This window comes from Sminthopsis crassicaudata, chromosome 2 (genome assembly GCF_048593235.1).
Source record: "Sminthopsis crassicaudata isolate SCR6 chromosome 2, ASM4859323v1, whole genome shotgun sequence".
Taxonomy (NCBI): domain Eukaryota; kingdom Metazoa; phylum Chordata; class Mammalia; order Dasyuromorphia; family Dasyuridae; genus Sminthopsis; species Sminthopsis crassicaudata.
In genome coordinates, this window is record NC_133618.1 from 12947485 (window position 1) to 12973265 (window position 25781).

A 25781-nucleotide genomic window follows, 5' to 3' on the forward strand; every position below is an offset into this window, starting at 1 on the left:
ACTGTTAACCTCTTGAGCATAACAAGGATATATTTAAAAATTTTTGTCTTTGTATTCTCTACATTTAGAATAATATTTGTTAGGGGGCAGCTAGGTGGTGCAGTGGATAGAGCACCAGCCTTGAATTCAGGAGGACCCGAGTTCAAATCTGGTCTCAGACACTTAACACTTCCTAGCTGTGTGACCCTGGGCAAGTCACTTAACCCCAGCCTCCAAAAAAAAAAAAAAAAAAAAAAAGAATAATATTTGTTGTTGTTATTGTTTTTATTCAGTCATATTCAATTCTTTGTGATCCAACTTGGTGTTTTCTTGACTAAGATACAGAAGGGGATTGCCATTTCCTTTTTTTAGCTCATTTTACAAGAGAGGGAACTGAGGCAAACAGGGTTTAAATAACTTGTCCAGAGTCACACAGCTACTAAGCATCTGATGTCATATTTGAACATAGCTCTCCCTAATCTAGAGCTTTTATTCTGTCCACTGTGTCACCTATTACCAATGGAGCAGGTGCTTAATAAATGTATGCTGATTTTAATTCAACTGAATTTCTAGCAATTAATATAGTTTCCATCCCTATCTCCTTTGTATCTAATTGTACTTATCAACCTCTGCTTTTCTCTCACCCTTATTATCCAAAAGGTGGGTAATCCTGTCTATCCTACTTTTGGGATATTTTTGATACATTCATGCCCCCTTCTTTCCTCTGGCACCTTCATCACCCTGGTGCAGTACCCTATCACCTCATATCTGGATTATTAACATAGCCTATTCACGGCTGTCTCTGCCTCAAATTTTGTCCCACTCCAATCCATCCTCCACTCTGCTATTAAATTGATTTTTCTGAATTCAAATTCTAACTATGCTGTTTCCTCATTAAATAAACGTTAGTGATTCCCTATTACTTTCAAGTTCAAATAGAATATTTTCTGTTTTGTGTTCAAAGCCCTTCATAACTCTTACACACTTTTTGAGCCAGTTTCCACTTTGCTTCCTCCCAGGAAAGCCATGATATGGTGACATTGGCCTTCTGCTTGTTCCTGGAACAAGATGCTCCAACTCCAAGCATCTTCACCAACTATCCCTCATGGCTAGAGCTCTCTCTCTCTCCTTAGCTCTAACCCCACCCCCCACCCCCATCCTTGCCCTGTTTTTTTTTTTTTTCCTGGTTCCTTTCAATTCCTAGCAAAATTCTAGAGGAAGTCTTTCTTCAGCCTCCTCAATACTGATACCTTCTCTTCACAACTCCAATTTCTCTTGTATATAACAATTCGTACAGTTATTTATGTGTTGTCTGCTCCACTAAATAGTAATTTCAGGGGACTGGGTTTTTTAGTTTTTCTCTTTGCATTTTTAGCACTTAATGAATTCCTGGAACATAGTAGGAACTAAATAAATGCTTGTTTACGGACATCCAAGATCTTTCCTTACTTCTTTCACTATTTCTTGAGACATGAACCTGTTACTATTACTATCTCTATCTCTATGACTATTACTGTTACTCTTACTTTTTCTATTTACTATTACTATATTACCATTAGTGTTACTATTACTTTTTCTATTTCCTATTACTGTTACTATTATTATATTGCGATTACTGTTACTATTACTATATTGCTATTACTGTTACTATTACTTTTTCTATTTACTATCACTGTTACTATATTGTTATTACTGTTACTTTATTACTATTACTGTTACTATTTTTCTATTTACTATTACTGTTAGTATATTGCTATTGCAGTTACTATTACTATTACTATTACTGTTACTCTTACTTTTTCTATTTACTATTACTGTTACTATATTGTTATTACTGTTATTACTTTATTACTATTACTGTTACTATTTTTCTATTTACTATTACTGTTACTATATTGCTATTGCAGTTACTATTACTATATTACTATTACTGTTACTATTACTTTTTCTATTTACTATTACTGTTACTATATTGTTATTACTGTTATTACTTTATTACTATTACTGTTACTATTTTTCTATTTACTATTACTGTTACTATATTGCTATTGCAGTTACTATTACTATATTACTATTAGTATTACTGTTACTATTACTTTTTCTATTTACTATTACTGTTATTATCACTATATTGCTATTACTGTTACTATTACTTTTTCTATTTACTATTACTGTTACTATATTACTATTACTGTTATTACTATATTACTATCACTGTTACTATGACTATTTCTTCAGATATGAATCTGTTCACTGAGGCACATAGAATGCTCAGTAAATAAGAGTTTTGGGCTTGGAAAAGACTGACTTCAATTCACTTTAATATGATTCTGGGCACAGCACTTAATTGATTTTTGCTTCAATTTTGACTTCTAGAAAACAGAGTTAAGAGTACCATCTTTTTCACAAGACTGTTGTGAAGATCAAGTGAACAAACAAATATATAGCACTTTGCAAACTCTAATATAGCTATATAAAAGTCAATTATTCTTACTGTTCTGATCAAGAAGAGGCTGTAGCTGCTTGTCATCCTTATGATAAAAGGCCAGTTTCTCAATTTGCCCTTCACAATTTGGTTCCAGTCAGTCTTTCTAGGTTGAGTACACATTACTTCCCCTCAATCACACTGTCTACTCCAGCCAGACTGCCTTGGGCTTCCCAAGGATTTGAGCCCATTTTTCACCTTTTATACAGGGTCTTTATACAGGATGTCTCCCAGATTGAAAATTGCTCTTCCCTATTACAAATCCCTTATTCCCTAAGAAACTCAACTCCAATGCTGCCTCCTTCAAGAGGCTGTTGCTGATCCCCTTCATCTGTAAGGACCTTCATCCCCAATTACTGCCTATTTTTTTCACATTTATCTCTAAATACTTTGAATCTTTCTAGTAAAACATGAACTCCTTGAGGCCAGAGATTGGCTCATTTTGGTATTTATATCTCAAAAGTTGCTCACACCTGCACAGTAGATGCTGAACACCATGATTGTTGATTGACTGATTGATGAATAAGTCTTGTCTATTTTCAATTAAGTTTAATTGAAATTTATTGCCTTAACATTTCCTGGCAGTGTTAGATGTGAGGTGTTAGAAGATACAAAGAAAGTAAAATAAACCTTGCCCCATTGAAGTTTCCATTCTTTGAGAGGGAAATATTTATTATGTATTATTTTTATTATTAAATTTTAAATTATTTTTCATTGTGTTTTAATGATTTTAAATAATTTTAGTTATTTAATCATTTTAATCTTTAATATATTATATTTATTATTGACCCCACTATCCACTTGAGTTGTTATCCATTCCCCTCCACCTTTCTTTTTATTCCAGAACTTTGAGCTATTTCATAATTTTTACTTCTCCTTAACTCCTCCTTTCTTGAAGACCTGTAATCTGGTTTCTGTTCTCCTCAATATAATAAAAAAAATGTCCTATTCTTTTATTTTTTTTCATTGATTTAATTTGCTTCTACATTGCTCAGAATTCTTGCTGTATCTCTTGCATCCATCTCTTATAAACATGATTTTTAAAAAGAGAATAAGAGAAAAAAAGTCATCAAAACTGATATTATTTGGAAAGCGCCATATCTTTGTACCTCCCATTTTCTTTAAAGGAATAAAGGGAGAAATTTTCTTATTTCTCATCTTTGCCCTCAAACGCTCTCTTTATAATTTTACCACATTCAGTCTTTAAATTCTTTTTAGTTACTATGATTTTAATTCCACTGTAGTAGCTACTGAATATAGTTTTCCTGCTTTTGCTTACTTTAGTTTGTATCAGTTCATTTAACTCTTTCCAGGCTTTTTTGTAATTCATTACCTATGCTGCTTCTTACAGCACAGTAATATTATGCCTAATTTACATAGCCATTTTCTAATCAATGTGCATGCGTGTTGTTTCCAGTTGTTATATATCACAAAAAAAGAGGCAAATAGGGTGAATATTTTAGTTAGCTGGGTATTGTGAATAGAACACCAGATTTGGAGTATGGAAAACTGAGTTCAAATCTAGACTCAGACCCTTGTTAGCTGTGTGAAGCTGAAGAAGTTACTTAATACTGTTTGCCTCAGTTTCCTCATCTGTAAAAATTAACTGGAGAAGGACATGGCAAGCCCTTCCAATATCTTTGCCAAGAAAACCCCAAATGGAGTCACAAGGAAGCAAATATGAATGAAATAACTGAACAACAAAAACTGCATTTAAAAAAAAAAAAAATATATATATATATATATATTTATTTATGCTGAGGCAATTGGGGTTAAGTGACTTGCCCAGGATCACACAGCTAGGAAGTGTTAAGTGTCTGAGGCCAGATTTGAACTCAGATCCTCCTTACTTCAGGACTGGTGCTCTATCCACTGTACTACCCAGCTTCCCTTAAAAAAAAAAAAAAAAAAAAACCTGAATTTTTTTGGCATATATTTTTTGAGTAGGAACAGCAAGGTGAAATAAGTGGAATGCTAAGCCTGGAGTAAGAAAGATTCATCTTCCAGAGCTCAAATGTGGTCTCAGACACTTATTAGCTATGTGAGCCTGGGCAAATCATTTCACCCTGTTTGCCTCAGTTTCCTTTAGTTGTGAAATGAACTAGAGAAGGAAATGATAAACCATTTCAGTATCTTTGGCAAGAAAACCCCAAATGGGATCATGCAAAATCTGTTATTATTGAAACGATTCAATAACAGCAATAACACAACTTTTGTAGTTGAATCTGTATAAGGATTTGTTTTATGCTTCGGTAGAGAGACTTCCAAATATTGTGCATGTGTAGTTATCTTAATGGGATTTCCCTTTCTATTGTTGCTTCTCGAGTTTTGTTATTATGCAGACATAATATTGATTTTGTAGGTTAATTTTCTAGCCTTCAACTTTGCTGAAGGTATTAATTGTACCAATTGTTTCTTTGGTGCTTCTCCAGCATTTTCTAATTAGGCCATCATTTCATCATCAAATAAAGATAGGTCCCTCTCCTCTTTGCCTGTATTTATGCTTTTAATTTCTTTCTTGTCTTAATTGCTGTTGCTAGCATTTCTGGAACTATATTAAATCACGGTGAGAAAAGGGGCAGCGTGTACAAACAAAATCTACCTTCTCCAAAGAGGTTTTTTCTGAGTTACTTCCCTTCTCCCTCCCTCCAATGCTTTTCACCTGAAATTCATTTAGACAGCCCATAACTTGTATGAACATAATTATTGGACTGTAATCTGGATCATTCGAATGTCACCTTTTTGAAAGCCGAGACTATGTTTTTCACCTTTTTTTCCCCCCATATTCCTGGAACTTATCACAGTGCCTGGCACATAGTAGGCACTTATAAATCTCTGTGGTTTGAGATGTTAAGTGAGTAGGAAAGGTTAAAGAACCAGTATGTATTGAAGGTAAGATTTGAATCCAGATCTTCCTAGCATGGAGGGCAGCTCTCTGTACTATGCCACAAAATCTCTACTACAAACAGTAGTAAAAGAAGGAAGAGCATTGAATGCAGAGTCAGAGAATCTGGCTTGGAATGTCAACACTTAGTCCATTTATTTGGGGCAAATCATTTCAAGTCATTTCAATTTTGTGAGCTTCTTCTTCCATGAAATGAAGTTGGTCCAGACATTTCTAGAAACTATTCTAGCTCAAAGTTATGATGCTATGAAGTCATTTGGGTTTCTTGCCCTTAATCTTCTCCTTTGTAAAATCTATCTCTGTCTGTCTCTCTTTTTTTTTTTTGTCTCTATCTCTTTCTCTTTGTCTCTGTAATTGTTTGTCTCTCTACCTCTCTCTGTCTCTATCTCTTTATATATACATATGTATATATAATGTATATTTATACATATATATCTATATCTATATATCTTTTTATCTCTATCTTCTTTATAGATTAGTGAAAGTCATCAAAGAATTGCATGAAATGAAAAGAAAGTGGAATATTCCTAAAGTGAGAGATAAGCAATTAACTGGGAGAACCCAGAAGACTCCACTTGTTCCCTGGTGAGCCTTGGAATAGGAACTGCATTGGTGATTTACTGAAGAAAGGCAGAGGTATCAAACTGGAGACCATAAAACTCCTGAGTAGGTCCAGAAATACATTAAAATGTAATTAGAACCAACTATGAATGACTCAGCTCTTCTCCACGACATAATGATCCAAGACCAGTACAAAGGACTCAAGAAAGAAAATGCTATCCATAACCAGTTCTTTAGCACTGATGGATTCTGACTGCAGACTTCAGAAGATCTTTTTCATTTATTTATTTTTTCTTTTCTTAATTTTTTCTTTTAATCCATTTCTTCTTTCACAACTATGAATAATATAGACATATGTTTTCAATGATAGTACATATATAACCTATATCAATTTGCCTCCCATTTTTGGAAGAGAGGAAGGGGAGAGAAAAAATTTGGAACTTAAAATCTTGTGAAAATAAATGTAAAGGAGCAGCTAGGTAGTGCAGCTGTGAAGTCAGGAGGAGCTGAGTTCAAATTTGGTCTCAGATACTTAAAAAACTTCCTAGCTGTGTGATCCTGGGCAAGTCACTTAATCTTCCCAATTGCCTCAGAGGAAAAAAAAAAGGCTAAAAATTGCCTGACATGTAATTGGGAAAAAAATAAAAGTATAATTAGATGTTCAATAAGTCATTATGTGGCTAACAGGAATCCATTGGTATCTGAGTTTGACACAAGTATAAAGAACTCCCAGGTAAAGAAACTCCATCTATTGATTCAGGCTGCCACCGACTCTGCAATTTTAACTCTTTAACTGCTGCCTAGAGCATCAAAACACTAAATGGCTTACTCAAAGCCACTCAGCAATTATGCGCAGTCAGAATTTGAACACACATTTTCACGTTCTCAGAGAGAAATTGAGGACGTCCTCCAGCAGATTTAGTGAGTTGACTCTCTGTGGTGAACTTATGGGAATATATGGACAAAAGATATGCAGGAATGGATGGATTGCAATCTAAGTCACTTCAGTAATCAGACAACAATTACTGTAAACTAATTTTTCTGAGAAGTTATCAATAGAACTTCCTGCTAACTGGACAACTAAGCCAAGTCAACAAGCATTTTATTCTGTGCCAGGCACAGAATTAAGTCTAAAAATAAAAATTTCTATTTTTAAAAAGCATGCTATCTATTCAGACAAACATTAAAATAATTAGAAACATATATGTTTATATATGTGTGTACATATGTGCCAGGCACTATATAAAGTACTTTTTATAAATATTATCTCATAGATTCTTACAACAACCCTTTGAGGTAGATGCTCTAACTGAGGAAACTGAGGCGATCAGAAATTAAGTGACTTGCCAAGGATCACACAGTTGTTATGTCTCTGAGGCTGACTTTAAACTCAGGTCTTTCTAAGCCTAGGCCTAGCACTCTATCCCCTGGACCTCCAGATGTCTAAATGAAGAAACTGAAAGGAGGAAAGAAAGATGGCTGTATTGAAACTCAGAGGATGAGACTTCAATTCCACCTCTGACACTTACTTTGGCCTTATGAAAATAATTTAATTTTCTTGGACCTCAGTTTCCTTCTCTAAAAATGAGGGGGTTGGGCTAGATGGTCTCTCAGATCCCTTTTGGCTGTGGATCTGTGATCCTATAAATGTCGATCATTTTGTGTGTGTGTGTGTGTGTGTGTGTGTCAATTGGGTCACACAGTTAGTAAGTGGTAAGTGTCCAAGGTCACACTCAATTCAGGTCCTCTTGACTTCAGAACCAATGTTCTATCCACTGTGTAGATAGACTACTGTATGGTCTAGCTACACTTGAACATCAGTGCCAAAGAAATGGGAGGTTCAGTACTTTGAGGGCCAAATTTACACAGGTAGGATTTTTTTTTTTTTAATCTGAAGCTGAGATTAAGTGACTTGCCCAGGGTCATACAGCTAGAAAGTGTTAAATGTCTGAGACCAAATTTGAACTCAGGTCCTCCTGAATTCAAGGCTGCTGCTCTATCCACTGCACCACCTAGCTGCCCCAGGGGAAGAGTAATTCATTTTTTATTTGAATCCAATCTCAGGAAAGCCAGAACAAAATGGCTGGTATTCAAATCAGGGTATCTATTCCTCCCATCCATATGAAGTAATAGCAAGGAGAGGGCTGCAGGCAACAGACCACCAGGACCAGAGACACATATAGACCATTTTCCTATAATTTCTGCTGTCTCAAAGTTAGTTCTGGGATAGCAGAGATAGCCTCTTCCTTCTTTATTTTTATTTGCAGCATGAGGTGGGAGAATTAAGACTAGAAGAGAGAAATTTAGACCCAGTGGGACACCTTTGAATTCTCTTGTTAGTGTTCCTTCTGCTGATTCCTTCTAGAAAGTCTCATCTGGGGAGGCCCTGACACTCGAGCTTTAACTGCCCCAAGAAATCATCCCTCTCTGGAACCGTTCCCCAGAAATATCCAAGTGGACACCGGCAGCAGCTTTCAAATCAATTTCTCCCTGTCATTTCAGCCTATCGCCTAAAGAATATAGTACCAGGGAAATGAATGTGGACCACAACGTAGCATTTACACGCTTTCTGTTATTGTTTGCTTGCATTTCTGTTTTTCTTCCCAGGTTATTTTTACCTTCTTTCTAAATCCAATTTTTCTTGGGTAGCAAGACAACTGTATAAATGTGTGTGTGTGTGTGTGTGTGTGTGTGTGTGTGTGTGTGTGTGTGTGTGTGTGTATATATATACGTATATACATATATATATATATATATAATATTTAATGTATTTAACATGTATTGGACTACCTGCCATCTAGGGGAAGAGATGGAGGGAAGGAGGGGAAAAGTTGGAACAGAAATTTTTGTAAAGGTTAATGTTGAAAAATTACCCATGCATATGTTTTGTCAATAAAAAGCTACTAAAAAAAAAAAAAAAAAGCCTTTGCCTATGGTAAAGGAAGCCTGTGAAAAACAATGGGATTGCAGTTTGGGGTGAGGGGGAAAGAGTTCAACGATGATTCTCCTTATAAGGGTTCAAGTTCCTTGGTTCCCCTCTAAACCAGCAGGGTTCCGAACAACCCCCAATGTCCTGGCAATCAGCTCAATGCAGGCAGAACATGTAAAAACATCCTTATGTGAGACTCTTTCCCCAGCCCTTTTTGGGCATGGGCTGAGGCTCCACCAGCATTCCAGGAGGGTGACAACCAATGGAGATTTCTATGAAGCCTCTTGGCTTTGCCCGGCATCATCCAGACCGCAACTTTTTCTGTCACCCTTTTGATAAAATCAGAATCGGGAAATATCATAACCGTGCGCTGCTGCCCGAAAGGTCAGCCAGTCAGACAATCTCAGAATTTCAGATTCTTGGAAGAGTCTCTGGGGGACCAACCTATGACTGACCAGGAATTGGCTTGATAGGATCTGCAGTAAAATGGTCCCGTCCAGGAACCCATTTGAAGACCTCCAATGGGACAAAACCCAAGACCTTCCAATAGCTCTAGGAAAATTTTCCTGAAATCTAGCCTCAATTAGCCTCTCTGCAACTTCAAATGATTACTCCTGGAATCAAGAAGAATATATCTAATCTTTCTTCCACTTGAAAGCCTTTCAAATATTTCAAGGCAATTATTCTTAGATTGTAATCTAATCTGGAGAGGAGAGACTATCTTTTGCATCTTTTTATATCCACAGTGATTAGCAGGAACTTAATAAATGTTTATTCAATGAATGAGCAAAACACCAACTGTGGCCCGAGGCTCTAGAGATTCAATATAAAAAAATAAAATAATCTCCAGTCATTGGATGATTGAATAAGCAAATGAACGGATGAATTAATGAAAGAATGAATAAATGAAGTGCCTCTTTTGAACTATGGTTACAGCTAATATGGAATCATGAGCAGAAAACCATCTTCCTGACATTCTCTCAAATGGAAAAGTATCAGAATAGGAAGGGACCTCTGTATGTTGTATAACTCAAGCCTGAAAAATAATCTTCCCACCAATATCTACAGCAAGTGATCATCCACCCCTTTCTTCAGGGGAAACATCTCTTCCTCTCCCTGATCTTTGCATCTTACACTGGTCTTGGTCATCTTTAGTTGTTAGTGTTTCCCCCACCCCTCCACATCAAGTCTACATTTGATTCTCTCCAATGTTGCCCATTTGCTTCATGACTCTACTTTTTGGGGTCAAACAGAATGAGATTGTTCCTTCTTCCATGTGACAGTCCTTTAAATTCTTGAAATTAAGAGACTGGAGTTTATTTATTTTTTTTGGAAAATGCTCAGGGTTAGTAATTTTTAGTAATTTATTAATTTTTCACTCTCTAAAGATAAATGAAGTTTTTCTTAGTTATTTCTTTTTAGAAAACAAATATAAATTTTGTAGTCAAGATTGACATGGAATGATTGTCAAGCTAGAAGAAGACAGTGGGATCAAAACAGAAACCAAGTGTGGGGATGACATTGTGCAAGATGGGCATTTTTTGTTGTGGTTTATAACTTGGCTCTGATGTCACTTCCAAAGGAAAAGTGAGCTCTAGATATTTTAAGGAGAAAGGTAATATTTCTGGGGAGTGGGGTGGGAAGAGGGAGGAATGGAGGAAGAGACAGAGACTATTATCCACATTTTAGAGGTGAAACTGAAGCTCAGAAAAATAAAACAATTACCTCCTTCAAATAATTATTTTGAAAGTCAGGATGGTACCTTCTTCAGACACTAGCTGGATGGACCTGGAGGCCTCAGTTTCCTTATCTGTTAAATAAGGGTTGCGATTGAACCAAGGCTCTGAGATCCTTAAATCTGATCTGATTTAGATCCTCTAAATCTGAGGTCCCCATGCTGACTCAGTAAATCAGTGTCTGAAGTGAATTGAAATTCTATCTTCTTGGACTCCAAGAAGTCCATGCTGATTGTGTATGTATGTGTGTGTTTTGTGTATGTGTGTTTTGTGTGTGTGTGTGTGTGTGTGTGTGTGTGTGTGTGTGTTTGTGTAGTTCAATCACTCAATAGAACTTAAAAATTCTCCTATGTTTTCTACCAAATGGTACACAGGAGGCTTCAGCTTTCTCCGTGATTATCACTCCCATATGGGGCCAGATTGTCTTGACCCAAATATCTTTATTCTCCCAGGTGTTAGCATCCCATTCCTTTTCCTCCCAATCCCCTCACTATCTCAGTCCCCAACCTCATCCCTATTTAAACTTTGTCATTTCTGTCCAGCATATGACCCTCCATTCAGGGGATCCCAGTTTTCAACCTGTCTCCTTCACTCCCTGATCCAATCATTTGATAAAACTTATCGATCTTACTTCAGCATCATTTTCAACATCTATCTCCTTTCCACTCACACAGACACCATTCTAGTTTGAGTCCTCATCAACTCTTGCCTGGACTATTGCAATTGTCTCCTAATTGGTCTCCAGCTTCAAATCTTTCCTCACAATAATCTTTCCTCAGCTCAGCTAACAAGGTGATTTTCCTAAAGCACAGGTTGGACTGTGCCTCTCTTTTGCCCAATAAATTCAAGAAGCTCTCAATTACTTGCAGGATCAAATATAAAGGTGTCTGTCTGACACTTACGGCCCTTCCCAATCTAGCTCCACTTAATGTTTCCTGTTTTATTACACATTATTCCTCTTCATGCACACTCTAGATTAGTTAAAATGTTCTTCTCATTGTTCCTCATGGGGAGCCAGGTGGCAAAGTGGATAGATCTTCCTGAGTTTATATCTGATCTCAATTACAAAAGCTGTGTGACCCTGAGGTAACTTTGCTTGTCTCGGTTTCCTCATCTGTAAAATAAGTAGAAGGAAATGGCAAACCACCCCAGTATCTTTGCCAAGAAAACCCCAAATAGGATCATGAAGAATTGGACTGACTGAAATGAATGAATGATAAAACTGTTCCTCAAATAGGTTATTATTGTTATTTGTCTTTCATATGTGGTACCTGATCGCATCTCTCCTTGCCTTTGCATTAGCTATCCTCCCCCATCCCTGGAATGTACCATCTGCTGACCTTATCTTCCTTCTAGGTGAAGGTCAAAAACCAGCTACTACAAGAAGCCTTCTTTTATCCTACCCCATTCAGTTAGTTGATCAATAAACATTTAGTTAAGTTCCTATTTTGGGTAGACATCATCCTAAATGCTGGGGACACAAAGAAAAGTAAAAGACAATAATGTCCAAAGACTAATGGAGGGGATGACATTTACAATGATGTAGAAGCAAGCTCTGGATGGGACTAATTTGAAATAATCAATAGAGGAAAGTCACGGCATTAAGGAGGATTAAGAAAGGCTTCTTGTAGAAGGCAGATTTTTTTTGTTTGTTTTTGCTGAGGCATTTAGGGTTAAGTGACTTGCCCAGGGTCACACAATTAAAGAGTGTTAAGTGTCTGAGGTCAGATTTGAACTGAGGTCCTCCTGACTTACACCTAAAAGATTTCAGCTAATCCTGACCATTTTGAGTGAGACCTAGTCCTAAAAACATAAATAATTAAACTACTCCTTACACTTCAAAATATTTATTTATCGGGGCAGCTAGATGGCTCAGTGAATAGAGCACCAGCCTTAAATTCAGGAGGACCCGAATTCAAATCTGGTCTCAGACACTTAACACTTCCTAGCTGTGTGACCCTGGGCAAGTCACTTAACCCCAGCCTCAGGGGGGGGGGGAAAGAAAGAAAGGACTTTTGTCATTATATAGAAGTGCCCAATAACATTATACCTGCCACATAATAAGTTTATTGATTGTGACTTGCTTGCATCTCCATCTCTGTCATCTCCATTCATCCTGATCTATCTCTATATTTTTACGATATTCTATCAATAGTTTACCACCAGACCCAGATAGATGGCTCTGGAGGAGAGAGTGAGGCTGTTGGCCTTGCACAGCCCTCCCTCACTTAAATCCAATTCATTTGCAAGTCAAGCCCTCATCCTCCGGATGTCATTTGTGGGACAAACAAGTGACTTGCCTACAGAACCACAGTTAGTAAAAGACAGAAGTGGAATTCACATTCTGTTCTCTCCCCTGGACCATAGTTATGACCTTCTTTTGATTTCCCTCCCTCAAGTTTCTGTTCTCTTCTCCAATCATCTTCCACTTCGGTTGCCTAAAGTAATTCTCCAAAATACAGCTCTGTTATTCTACTACTCAACAAGCTTCAATGGTTCCCTTTTACCCCCAAGTTCAAATATTAAATCCTTGATTTATTCAAGCCCTTCAAAACTTGGTGCATTACTACTTTTCCAAGCTGTTTATAGTTTACTAACCTTGACACAATTCATCTACACTGGGCTGCCTCATCAGCTTACTGTTTGTCCCTTTCTACTTGCCACACCTTCCCTCCCTTGTTCCCAACCATTCCTAGAATTTTCCTCTTAGCTCCTTCCCAGCTCCCTCAAGACAGCTCATTGCTGTGGTCTCTTCCTCTATTAGCAGTTGACTTCCTTAAAAACTATTTTTAAAGAATTGTTCTTATGTCTCTAGTGCTTAGCACAGTGTCTGGTATATGTTAAGTGCTTAATAAATACTTGTTGCTTCCTGTCTGCCTGCCTAATTGACTCTAAACTCTGTGCTCTCCTCAGATCACTCCACACAGTAGAATGCTTTTCTGTGAATTCTTCCCTTTTCTTCTGTCATGTGATGTTCTCCACCTGGATTACTACAAAGGGACCATGAGTCATACTTTCAATGTGGCTCTGGCTATATCCAGGAATGAGGCATAAATGTTAGTGTTCTGTAATTAGAGATGGATAAGATCCATTATGCTTAGCTTGGGGGTAAAAGGGAACCACTGAAGCTTATAGAGTGGTAGAGTAACAGAGCTGTGTTTGGGAGAGTCAGTTTAGTAGCTGAAGTGGGAGATGAATTGGAGAGAAGAGGAACTTGAGGAAGGGATACATATGGCTATATATATGTGTGTGTGTGTGTGTGTGTGTGTGTGTGTATATCTATATCTCTATATATGTATATGTATATCTATATCTATATATGTGTATATCTATATATCTATCTATATATACATATATACATACATATATATATGTGTATATATATATATATATATATACACACACACACACACACATATATATATATATATATATATATATATATATCATCATGTATCTTGTATCTTTCCCAGAATTCTCCAAATATCATCTCCTGCCCAACTCTTCCCAGTTCCAAAATATATCTCTATGTATATGGTGGCAAAAGTGGATTGAATACAGGATTTGGAGTCAGGAGATCTGAGTTCAAAATCAGCCATGGGCATTTACTTGTGTGTGATCCTGGACAAGTAGCTTAACTTCCATCTGCCCGATTTTCTTTGAAAATGCGGAATAATCATTGTACTTTCCAGAATCGTAAAGATAAAATGAAACAATATTGTAAAGTACTTTGTAAACACCCAGCGCTATATACATGTTACTTTCAATACTTTCTCATTGTCTATATGTCCCTTTTCTTTTATACCATTCTTTTTAGATGTTGAAATAGGTATGCTTGAGAAAATGGCTGGGTTGTGAAGTCCTTTCTCCTGTTGAAAAAGATACCAAATATTGTCGAACAAGGACTCAGTGGCTGGCTACCATCAGATTACATGTCAGTGTAAATCCTGAATTAAACAAAGGAAGGCACTGAGGCTGAGAAATAAGGTGACCTGACCGAGTTTTGGTAATATGCTTTAAATATGGGTCTTTGGCCAAATCTGAGGTCACATTTGAACTCAGGTCCTCCTGATTTCAGGGCTGGTGCACTACCCACAGAAAGTCATAGCTGGAAGGGGCACTCTGAGCTTTAATAGTAAAAGGAATAAGGAATTTCCAAAGTAAGGTATCACAGAATCACATAATTACACATGGAAAAGAAACAGACAATAATCTTAAAATTATTCCAAAAGACCTGAGTCCTTAGAGTCAGATTCCTGAAATTGAAAGCAATAGCATCTAGTTGTTAGTGATAGTTTTAGAACCTAGAACCTAAAATAGAATCTAGAATGAAGGGAAACTGTAGAAATATTCTACATTAGGACACCTGTCCCCTTTTACACTTGAGGAAATAAAATATTAGAAAGATGACAAGTTTTGAGGTCATAAAGATCTGTAGTGATAGAGATGATAATACACTCTAGGTCTTCGGCGTTCTCCAACATTCGTCTCCTGTACTACACTCAAGTGCTTTCTCACATCACGGCAAGCCTCTACAACGTTCTAAGTGTTGTACAGAAAAAACAAACCAAAAGTAGAGCTCCGATAAGTTCATACAGTCGAAATTTGACCCGAAAGTACTGGAGGCATTAACTTGAATCATTTCTCATGACCACTTTCCAAGTTACTTGTCTGAGTCTCTCTCAACAACTGGTGGGACTCTTTAGTATTTGAATTTGCAGACTAAAAATAACAAACCACCATTTTGGAATCTTGTTGAAAGGTTCCCTCCCTCCCTAAATCCATGAACTGCTCCAAATGGATCGGCTTGCTGATCTTAGCAACGATCTGATTACTTTTGACAAGAGTTAATTTAACATCTGCAGAAATTGGACTTGGAAACCACAGAGCACTTTTCACCCTGTTTCAGCCACAACTTCCAGATAGAAAGAAATCAGCCATCCTGCCAGAGTCGGGATGTTAGTGATGCTTGTTTAAATACACACATTGTCACAGTGAAGAATGAAATATTTACTCATCGGGGGAAATATTTATAGTGTTTTCTTTAATGCTTAAATAGGTTTGAGCTTCCAGTGATTTTTCCTGTTAACAGTTCATTGTACTTACCTTTCATCTTGAATCCAGAAAATGAGTGCATAGTTATGAAGCATAATCAGATTATTTTTTCAACAGAAGACTTGCTAATACAATCTTATCCTAGTAACAGGCAATTGTCCAGTGTAAGCTCGATGATTTCTCCCAATGCAAAATGAACACACACACACACACACACACACACACACACACACACACACACGCAAGATTTAGCTGCAGTATCTGAAAAGACCTTTAACAGCCTGTTGAAAGAAGGCCTGGGAGTGTTTAGGTTAAATATCCAGGAAGGCTAATAAAATAACTTGCCATTTTTTTAAAAATGTGGATTAATCTACATCAAGTAGAGAAGGCTTTATGATACTCTGAAAATGGCTTTGCTTTTTGCTGTATAAAATAGGATGGACCTCAAAGACAAGGAAAACTCAGGTGACATTTCCAGAGAGCTTTGGTCGCATGGATGTTTTAAATAGGGTCTTTGGTGTGAGGGACACTGTCATATATTCTCACACATGCAATTTCTAAATGAGAAAACCAAGGCCCAGGGAGACTGATGTGACTTGCCCAAGGTGGGAAATTCTCATACAGATGGGATGAGAGGACCATAGACTTTAAGGTGGAAGGGATCTGAAGACCATTGAGCCTGACTACTTTCTTCCCAGATAGGGAAAAGTGAAACCCAGAAAGGATAAAAGGATGTTCCAAGTGTGAACCAGCAAAAGTAGGATTGGAGGATCAGAGGCTTAAAGTTGGGAGATTAGGATCATCTGGTCTAATTTTAAAAAAGAGCTTAAACAAATTAATTAAATTGAATTAAATTAAAATGAATGAAACAAAGTAGGTTACTGAAATGACTTGACCAAAGCAATACAAATTATAGGGGATCAGAACCAGGATTCAAACACATACCCTTTGGCTTCAAAGCCACTATCTAATATTCAATTGCAGGTTCAATGGACTTTCTATTGACTGTGCTGATTCTGTATCCCAGATTTTGATGATGGATTGAAATAGACAATGTAAGAGAGAAGGGGGAAGCATCCCACTTGACCCGGGAGGTAGGAAGGACAAGTTTGTAAAGGGGTTTTGTGCATCCCTTCCAAAGACTTACCAATGGGCATCACTAAGAAGAAAGGAAGCCAGCAGAGAATGAAGCAGCCCACCACGATGCCCAGGGTCTTTGCGGCCTTCTTCTCCCTGGAAAACTTGAGAAGCCTCACAGAGAAGTGTGTCTTGTTCTTGGAGCTGGAGCCGGAGCTGCTGGCAGAGGGAGCGTTTTTACGATGGATTCTGAGAGTCACCTGCTCCGAGTCAGACTTGTCAGTCTTCAGGCCGTGTTTGAGGCCCTTGCTTTCCCTCTTGGCCACCACGTACACCCGGCAGTACATCACCAGGATGATGGCCAAGGGGATGTAGAAGGAACCCAGGGCCGAGAAGAGCACGTAGCCCGGCTCTTCAGTGATCTGGCAGATAGTATCGTCCTCCGGGGGCTGCTCTTTCCAGCCAAAGAGAGGTCCGATGGAAATGGTCAGGGACAGGGCCCAGACACACATCAGGGCCAAAAGACCTCTTTTCTGGGTCACGATGGTGGGGTAGCGCAGGGGGTAGCTGACTCCGATGTACCTGTCAATGGAGATGATGCACAGGCCCATGATGGAGGCAGTGCAGCACAGGACATCGACAGCGGCCCAGATGTTGCAGAAAATCCTGCCGAAAGCCCAGTAGCCCAGGATCTCCAAGATGGCGGAAAAGGGCAGCACGGTGGAGGTGAGGAGTAGGTCGGCCACCGCCAAGTTGACGATATAGTAATGGGTGACGGACTGCAGGTGCCTGTGGCAGGCTACCGAGAGAATCACCAGGATGTTTCCCAGCACCCCGAAAAGGATGAGCCCTCCCAAGATCACACCCAGCAGAATGGCCTTGGAGATATTCACCGGCTCCGGGGCGTGGGTGCAGTTGGAGCTGTCGGAGGCATTCTCAGGGAGAAACACCATGGTCCCCGGAACTCCACCTGGCCCAAATCCCAGCTCTTCTTCTAGAGGGTCCCGGGAGAATCCCGAGAGGAATGGGATCCTTAGTCAGACGGACAGTGGATGGGAAGCTCGAGTCTCCTAGGAGTGCGTGGGCTCGGCTCGGCTGAGAACACCCACAACGTGGGCTGTCAGAGGCAAACCTGACTGATGTCGGAAATCCACCCGAGGTGGAGGGAAGGAAAAAGCAGTTCGGGGAGACATGGTCTGAGGGCAGGATCCCCGCCTCTCGCCCCTCCACTCCAGGCCCCACCCAGCCGGAGTCGGGAGGAGGGGGTCTAGCTCGTCAGCCCCGCACCCCCCAAGTCCCAGAGCCTTCTCTTCCGCAAGAAGTTCTCAGCGTGGGGAAGGCATTTCGAGACTGGGAAATGGGACGAGTTTGGAAGACTAGGGGATTGACTCGAGGAGATTCGTCGGGGTTTCTCTTCCTAACGCTCCTAAGGTTCAGAGAAAACCTTGAAAACCGAATGTTCACGATCTCCCTCCGCCCTCTCTCCCCCACGGGCTTTAGTTAGTCACGATCTCGAGGCCTCCGGCTCAAGGGCACCAGGTCAAGGTCAAGGGATGTGGACAGTTCGATTCCCGCGAGCTCCTTCAACCCGGAGACTGCAGGTCTCCAGGACTCATGTGGAGGGAAAAGGAGGTGGAGGATCGGCCCCTCCGGTCCCCCGCCGCCCCTCCTAGGGCTCCGGCTTCAGGGCATGTCCCCGATCCCGGGGCTGAAGGAGCCAGAGGGAGATGGCCGCCGGCTCCGGGGCTGAGGGCTCTAGGTTGGAAAGCCTCCTGGGAAAGGACAGAGAAAAAGGGAGGGGGAGAGTGAATGAATGGATGCAGGCTCCCGAGGCCGCCCCGTCGGCGTTCCGGGGGGGCGTCCCTATTCCTGGGGAGCCGACCCGCGGCTTCCCCTCAGTGCAGAGCCCCTGTTCTTTCCCTCCCGCGGGGGCGTGGGACACAGAAAGCTAAGCCCGGGAATCAATCTCCCTCCCCCTCCCCCCCAATCCTGGCTCCTCAGCCCGGGCGTCCGTGCTCACTGCCCGACTTTCCCCCGTTCCGTCCGGAAGGCCAGATTAGCAAAGAGTCGAGTCAGGGGACCCCATCATCTCCTCCCCACAGAGAGGGGGACGCACCCCGACAGCCCTGAGAAGCGCTGCTTGGGGAGGGACGTTACAGAGATGCTGCCCCCGGCTTTTACAGAGAGAGAAACCGAGGCCCACAGAGGGGGGCGGGGAGGGGAGGAGTTCAAGGTCACCGGGGACGAGCGGGGCTGCCGCCTGGGGCTCCGCCATCCAAGTTCAGCGCATTTTTCCCTGTCCACGAAGCCAGCGCGAGCTAAGGATGGATTCTGCCAACAGGTGCCCCAGCACCAGCTGCTGAGAGAGGAGGGGCGAGGGGCCGCCGTGCCCCCCGCTAGGAGGCGAGGAGGCTCCGCGCTCCCGGGCGCACGCGGTCCGCGCCGCGGAGGACCCGCCGGGGACCGAGCCGGAGCCGCAGCTGAGCGGCTTCCAGGGCGCCCGGGGCTTCCCTGGGCCCGGCGGATGGGGGGGGGGGTCGCCTTCCAGGAGCACGCAGCTCGTCCCCGGCCAGCCTCACTGCCCACTCCGCGCCTGCAGGCGACGGGGACCCCGACTCCTAGGACCCCGATTCCTAGCCGGGCCAAGCCAGAAGAGAAAGCCGACGGGAGCGGGATGCAGAGGCGCCATCTAAAGCTCCCGCCCCCCGGCGGGCCAGAGGGGCCAAGCCCACCCGCCGGGAAACGCCGTCCCGGGCCTTCGAACCCCGCGAGGGAGAAGCGCCCCGCTCCCCCTCCGGGACCTCCTCGAGCCTCGCTTCGGGGCCAGCTCCGGACTCCGGGACCGACGTCCGACGGGGGCAGGGATGGAGGGGGAGGGAGAAGCACCGAGTCCCAATCCCAGCTCGGCCGGTTACTGTTTATGGGATGGGCAAAATGCTTCACCTCGGGCTCTCGCTCTTCTCCGGTGGGAAAGGGGCGGGGAGAGCGGCTGGATCTCGGAGGCCCCTCCGCTTAGAGGGCTGGGATCCTGGGATCCCGCGGCCTCCTCCGGCATTTTTTTCCACATCTTTCTCTTGTGCATAAATAAATACAACACAGGGGTTTCGCTTGTTTGTTTTTTAATACTTGACAGCTAGGAAATAACTTCAGGGAAAGTGTGTTGGGGGAAAAGGAGGATGTGTGTGTGTGTGTGTGTGTGTGTGTGTGTGTGTGTGTGTGTGTGAGAGAGAGAGAGAGAGAGACAGAGAGACAGAGAGACAGAGAGACAGAGAGACAGAGAGACAGAGACAGACAGACAGAGGCAGAGAAACAGACAGAGATAGAGAGAGACAGAGAGAGGATGTAGAAAGAGACAGAGAATGTAGAAAAAGACAGAGACAGAGAGATAGACGCAGAAAGACACAGAGAAGCAGATGGAGATCAAAGAGACAGACAGAAGCAGAGAAAATAGAGACATTGGGATACAGAGATAAATAGACACAGTGAGAGACAGAGAAACATACACAGAGACAGAACAGAATAGGCAGGCGGAGGCACGGAAACAGAGGCTCAGACAGAGAAAGAGAGGCAGAAAGGAGAAGGGAGGACAGACACCATTCAGTGAACCCGCTGCGCCCCACCTCAATTTAGAATCAAAGGAGCTGGATTCGAATTCCCGCTACGCTGGTTCAGTTAATATCTGTGACCTTGGACTAGAGCCTCGTCCTCTCTGGGCCTCAGTTTCCCCCTTTGTAAGAGAAGGGGGTCGGATGAGATGGTGCCATAGATCTCTTAGCCCCAGGAGCTTTCCCTTCACCTGCCTGGCGGGGGCAGAGAGCCAGCCTTCTGCTCGCTGGCCCGGGAATGGAGAACTCGGTGTTCCCCGTCCCCGGAGCCCCCCACCCCCACCAGCACTCCCCGCCTCTCCCGTCCCGGCTCACCTAGTCTGCGATCGCGGGGCGCAGCAGCGGCCGCTCGGGGAGGGGGGGGGGCGTCTTCTCGGGGACCGCTCCTGGACCAGTCCGGCCGCCGCAGCCACCGCCTCCTCCTTCTGGCCGCCGGGAGAACCTGCCCTCCGCCCCCACGGAGCCGGCTCCGGGAACCCGAAGGCTCTGCCGTCCGCTCCCGCCGGCTCCGGGCTTGGGATCGGCTCCCGCCGCAGGAGAAAAGGGAGGGCCGAAGCAAAGAGAAAAAAAAGCCGGGAAGAAAGCGAGAGCCCGGTCCGAGAACTCCCCGAGGGCTGTGACACCGGGAGACCCACTGGAAGATCGCAGCCCAAAGCAGGCAGGAACTTTGCGGCTGCCGCTGATGTAACAGGCGCTACCCTCAGCGAGTACCGTAATCTCCTGCCTCTACCGTATTACTCTGCGTCAAGCGGAATATTTCGCCCAGTCAGAGCTTCTGCGCAGGGACTTTCTCCGTCAGCTCGCCGTGTGCTGAGTACTGAAAAAAAAAAAAAAAAAAAAAAAAAAAAAAAAAAAAAGACTTTCCTTTGGTCAAAAAAGGCAAAGAAATACATCTTGGGGAGTGGGGCGGATTCTTTTTTTTTTCTTTTCTTTTTTTTTTTTAGACGGCTAAAGATTAAAAAAAGAACAAGAGCAAAAAAAGAAAATATCTTGGAATAGCCCTGCAATATCTCTGAAGGGCCATCCAGATTCAGGTACTGCGTGTGTGCTGTGAGCAAAGCTACGCCAGGTAATGCCGGTCCTGGCGACTTGAGGAGCTGTACACATTGGATGATGTCCTGTTAAAACAGAGGCCAGCTGGGTCGGGAGCCAAAGCCTCGTTTCTGGGGTTCTATTGTTCCGAGATCTCTGTAGGCCGCGTTTTAAAGACCAAATAAAATCAAGTGTAATTGAATAAATAGAGTGGATTGCACTCAAACAATTTTAAAGATGAGAAAAGGATTTTCCTTAAACACGGTCTGGCTGCGGGCCCTTCCACAGACCCAAATGTATCATTCCAATCTCACCCCGGATTCTTTAAAAGCTTTGAACTCTATTTTGAAAGTGACACTTTGTTTATAGCTTAACTATGTAATTGACAAGAGGTCTTTAAAATCCTGGAGCTGTTGTAATTCATTAACCCTGATTTGCCTGCCCTGGGAAAATTGAAATTAACACGATTTGAAATGTCTTTTTCTAGTAACTTTCACATCAGAGACTTGTAAAAAAAAAAAAAAAAAAAAAAAAGGGTTGTCGATTTCATATTCCAGTTGTGGGTGAAGTTCTTCATTGCTGTCACCCTGAAGTGGAGAACTGCTGGGATAATTCCAGAGACCAACCTGTTGACTCAGAGCAGGAGACGATGAGGTGTGCTGGGAGGCAGTTCTGGGAGGAAAGAAGGAAGTGAAGAAAGACAGGAAAGGGGAAGGAAGGAAACAAGGATTTCTTTAAAACCCACGGTGTGCCAGGTACTGGGAGAAATATTTGAAAAATATCTCATTGGAGCGTCACACTGAGAGGGAGGTGCTCACATTATTCCCATGTAACAGTTAAGGCAACTGAGGCAGACAGATATGAAATGGCTTGTGCAGGGTCACCTTAGTAATTCTGATGCTGAATTTGAACGCAGATATTTTCTATCTACCCTATTTTAGCATGCCAAGGAGCTTTGTCACATATTAAGTGTATTTGATTTTGTATAAGATGTAAATCTGAATTTCAGTTTCTTCAATTGTAAAAAAAAGCTGCTGGATTTACAGGGTCTCTAAAAATGTCTTTGAGTTCATATCTTCTTTGATCTTTCTAACATACAATAGATGGATTAACACATTGGAAAGAGTACTGAATTTTCTTTCTGAACTTGAATCCTGATTGAAATTCTGTCTCTGACATTTACTATGCTTGTGACCTAGGGCAAGTTACACCGTTAAAGGAACTCAGTGACCATTACATTTCCCAGTGTAATTTTGAAATATGTATTCAAATAATAGCTTTTTATTATCAAAATATATACAAAGATAGTTTTCAACATTCACTGTTGCAAAACTTTATGCTCCAAATTTTTCTCCCTCCCTTCTCCCTTCCCATAGACATCAATCTAATATATGTTAAACATATAAATATTTCTATACATATTTCCACAAATATCATACTGCACCAGAAAAAAGCAAATCAAAAAGAAAAAAAATGAGAAAGAAAACAAAAAGCAAACAACAACAACAACAACAAAGTGAAAACACTATGTTGTAATAATATATATCCAGTCTTCTTTTTGGATGCAGATGGCTCTCTCCATCACAAGTCTATTAGAATTGGCTTCAACCACCTCATTATTGAAAAGAACCACATCCATCCAGAGTTCATCATCACATAATCGTGCTGCTGCCATGTACAATATTCTTTTGGTTCTACTCACTTCACTTAGCATCTGTTCATGTTAGTCTCTCCAGATCTATCTGAAATCATCCTGATGATCATTTCATATAGAATAATAATATTCTATAATATTCATATGGCATAACTTACTTAACCATTCTTCAACTGATGGGCATCCATTCAATTTCCAGTTCCTTGCCACTGCAATAAGGGTGACTACAAACATATGTTTTCCATTTTTAATGATCTTTTTTTGGGGATACAGACCCAGTAGACCCCTGGATCAAAGGGTATAAATTGGATAGTCCTTTAGGCATAGTTCCAAATTGCTCTCCAGCATGGTTGGATCAGCTCACAATTCCATCAACAATGTATTAGTGTCCCAGTTTTAATTGGGAAATATTTAACCAAATAACTAGAAATAGAATAGAAAACAGGAAATAATTATGTGGTGCTCTACACCATTATCCACAGCAGAGATTCTGATGTATGCTTTAGTGTTCCAGCTTCTATTTCACTTTGATACTACTAGATAAGATGTTCTAAAAAGTTACCCTAAGCTCTGGATCTATGATTAATCAGTTAATTAATTTGCATGCATTTATTAAGCACCAACTCTGCTCCATGTACTGTATTTATTTCTAGGGATCCAAATACAATAAATGCTCTTAATATACTTTTAAAAAATAATATTGCCCTTCTTTTCACAATTCTCCAATGGCTCTTCGTGGCTATTGATGGTGAGCCTTCTTCAGCCTGAAGTTCACCCTTATCTCACAGTACTCTCCATTTGGTGCTAAATGAGAGTCCTCAGAATCATTTTAGAATTATCCACATGGTCTCTTCCTTTATGTCTTTGTTCTTTACATTCATTTCCTGTGCCATAAGTGTCCTGTGCATATCTCTGCCTGTTGGATAGCCATGCTTCAAGACTTTGCTCAAATGCTTTATCTTTCAGGAAGCCTTCCTTGACTCTTTCTTACCTTACTTCCAAAAGGCTATTAATAATCATTGTCTTCTGAAACTGCTCAATGTACCTCCTTTATAGCTTTCTTCTACCTTGTCAATGCCTATTCTGCTTTAGAATTATGCCTTGTTTTTAAGTCCACTAGCTGGTAAGCTTTTTGAGTCCAAAAGCCACGTCTTAATTTTCTCCCTATCTCCTGAAGCACTTAGTATAACGACTTGCATAGTCAGTGTTTAAATCCCATTTATCAAATGAATGAAGAGATGAGTGAATGGAATATTAATACAGAAGGGAAGTAGAGGGGGGTATTTACTTTAACTGCCTCATTTGAGAGGTGAAGAAAGTTGATCAAAGTCATAAAATAGAGCCAAGAGAAATCTAGAGGGGAATCTTCTGATCACCAACATTTCTGTCCAGCAGAGTATAAACTTCTTGTAGGTAGCAGTTTTAACTTTTATTTTTACATCACTAAAACCTCTATCAGAGCCTTGAACATAGTATTTAATAAATGATTTTGAATTGCATTAAATTGAATTTCTTCTTGGGCAGTTTTCATAATTGTTCTAAAGATAATATATACTCAATTATCTTGTGCTTCTTGGAGAATCACCTTGAAAGAACACATTGGTGTCTTAAGGAGTGGGTGGATAATGGAAAGTCTGAACAACAAACCTTTTAACAAAAGGAAAAAAAAACAAAGCACAAAGCTGTTGAACAGTTAGGAGATTACCAACAGTTATAATCTATTTAAAAGAAACTATTAACTCCTAATGTGTAAGAAAAAAAAAATTACAATGCGCTTTACTTCATAAAAGTTTTTTTTTTTCTATTTAGGAAATTTATCATCTCTTAAAATATGGGTTGTGCTAGTTGTTTCAGTTTATCATAAACAATAAATGGATTCAAATAACTGTTTGGACATGTATATATACATTGTATTTAACTTATACTTTCACATATTTAACATGTATTGGTCAACTTGCCATCTGGGGGAAGGGCTTGGGGGAAGGAGGGAAAAGTTGAAATAAAAGGTTTTGCAATTGTCAGTGCTGAAAAATTACCTATGCATAAATTTTTTGTAAAAATTAAATAAGTAAATAAATAAATTAATTTAAAAAACAATAAATGGATTCAATCCAAAGTGGGAGCTTGGGCTATAACCAAAATGTGGACAGTAATAATAATAATAATAATAATAATAATAATAATAATAATAATAATAATAATAATAATAATTAATAATAACACAAGCATTTTTATACCTGTATTCTGCATTATAAAATCCATAATCAATGGTAACATAGATGGCTTAGGAGTCACAAAAGAAATGGAATAATTGAAAGGACACCCAGAACAGTGATTTGCCAGAGCTTCTGTGGCTAGTAAATGTGAAAGGTTGGATTCTGACCAAAGTTTCAGTAATCCCAAATCTTTTCTTATTATACCACACTGCTACCTAAGAGATAAGTATTTCTTTGAATTTGCACTACTCATATTCATCATCTAGTTGTTTTGTCCATGTTCTCCCAGAAATACTTCATATGAGATGGAGGTGACAGAATAGTCTTGGAGTCTTTTAGCATATCTTGGGTAAAAATGGGGCACATAAGCTTTCCTTTGATATACTTTGAACTAAGAACTTCATGGCTTAATCACCTGTCTTTATGATCATCAATTTAGTTTTGCCATATAATGTTGGCAACTGACTTAAACCCTGCCTGAGATTGGCTATGAGCATCACGTAAAAGGATGCAGTATTTGAAATCAGAAACAAAGCATGGTATAAGT

General features: G+C 40.7%; 1 protein-coding gene across 2 annotated transcripts in view; it reads right to left on the reverse strand.

Moving 5' to 3' along the window:
- Window positions 1-20992, reverse strand: part of ADRA1A (adrenoceptor alpha 1A) — a 122910-nt gene extending 101918 nt beyond the window's left edge. For both annotated transcript variants that reach the window (XM_074285447.1, XM_074285446.1), the window contains exons 1-2: window positions 20648-20992; window positions 16798-18499 (exon numbers count right to left, since the gene is read on the reverse strand). In XM_074285447.1, coding sequence (XP_074141548.1) covers window positions 16798-17680 — 883 coding nt within the window. In that variant the 5' untranslated portion in view covers window positions 17681-18499; window positions 20648-20992. The remainder of the gene's footprint in view (window positions 1-16797; window positions 18500-20647) is intronic.
- Window positions 20993-25781: the final 4789 nt, after the last annotated feature.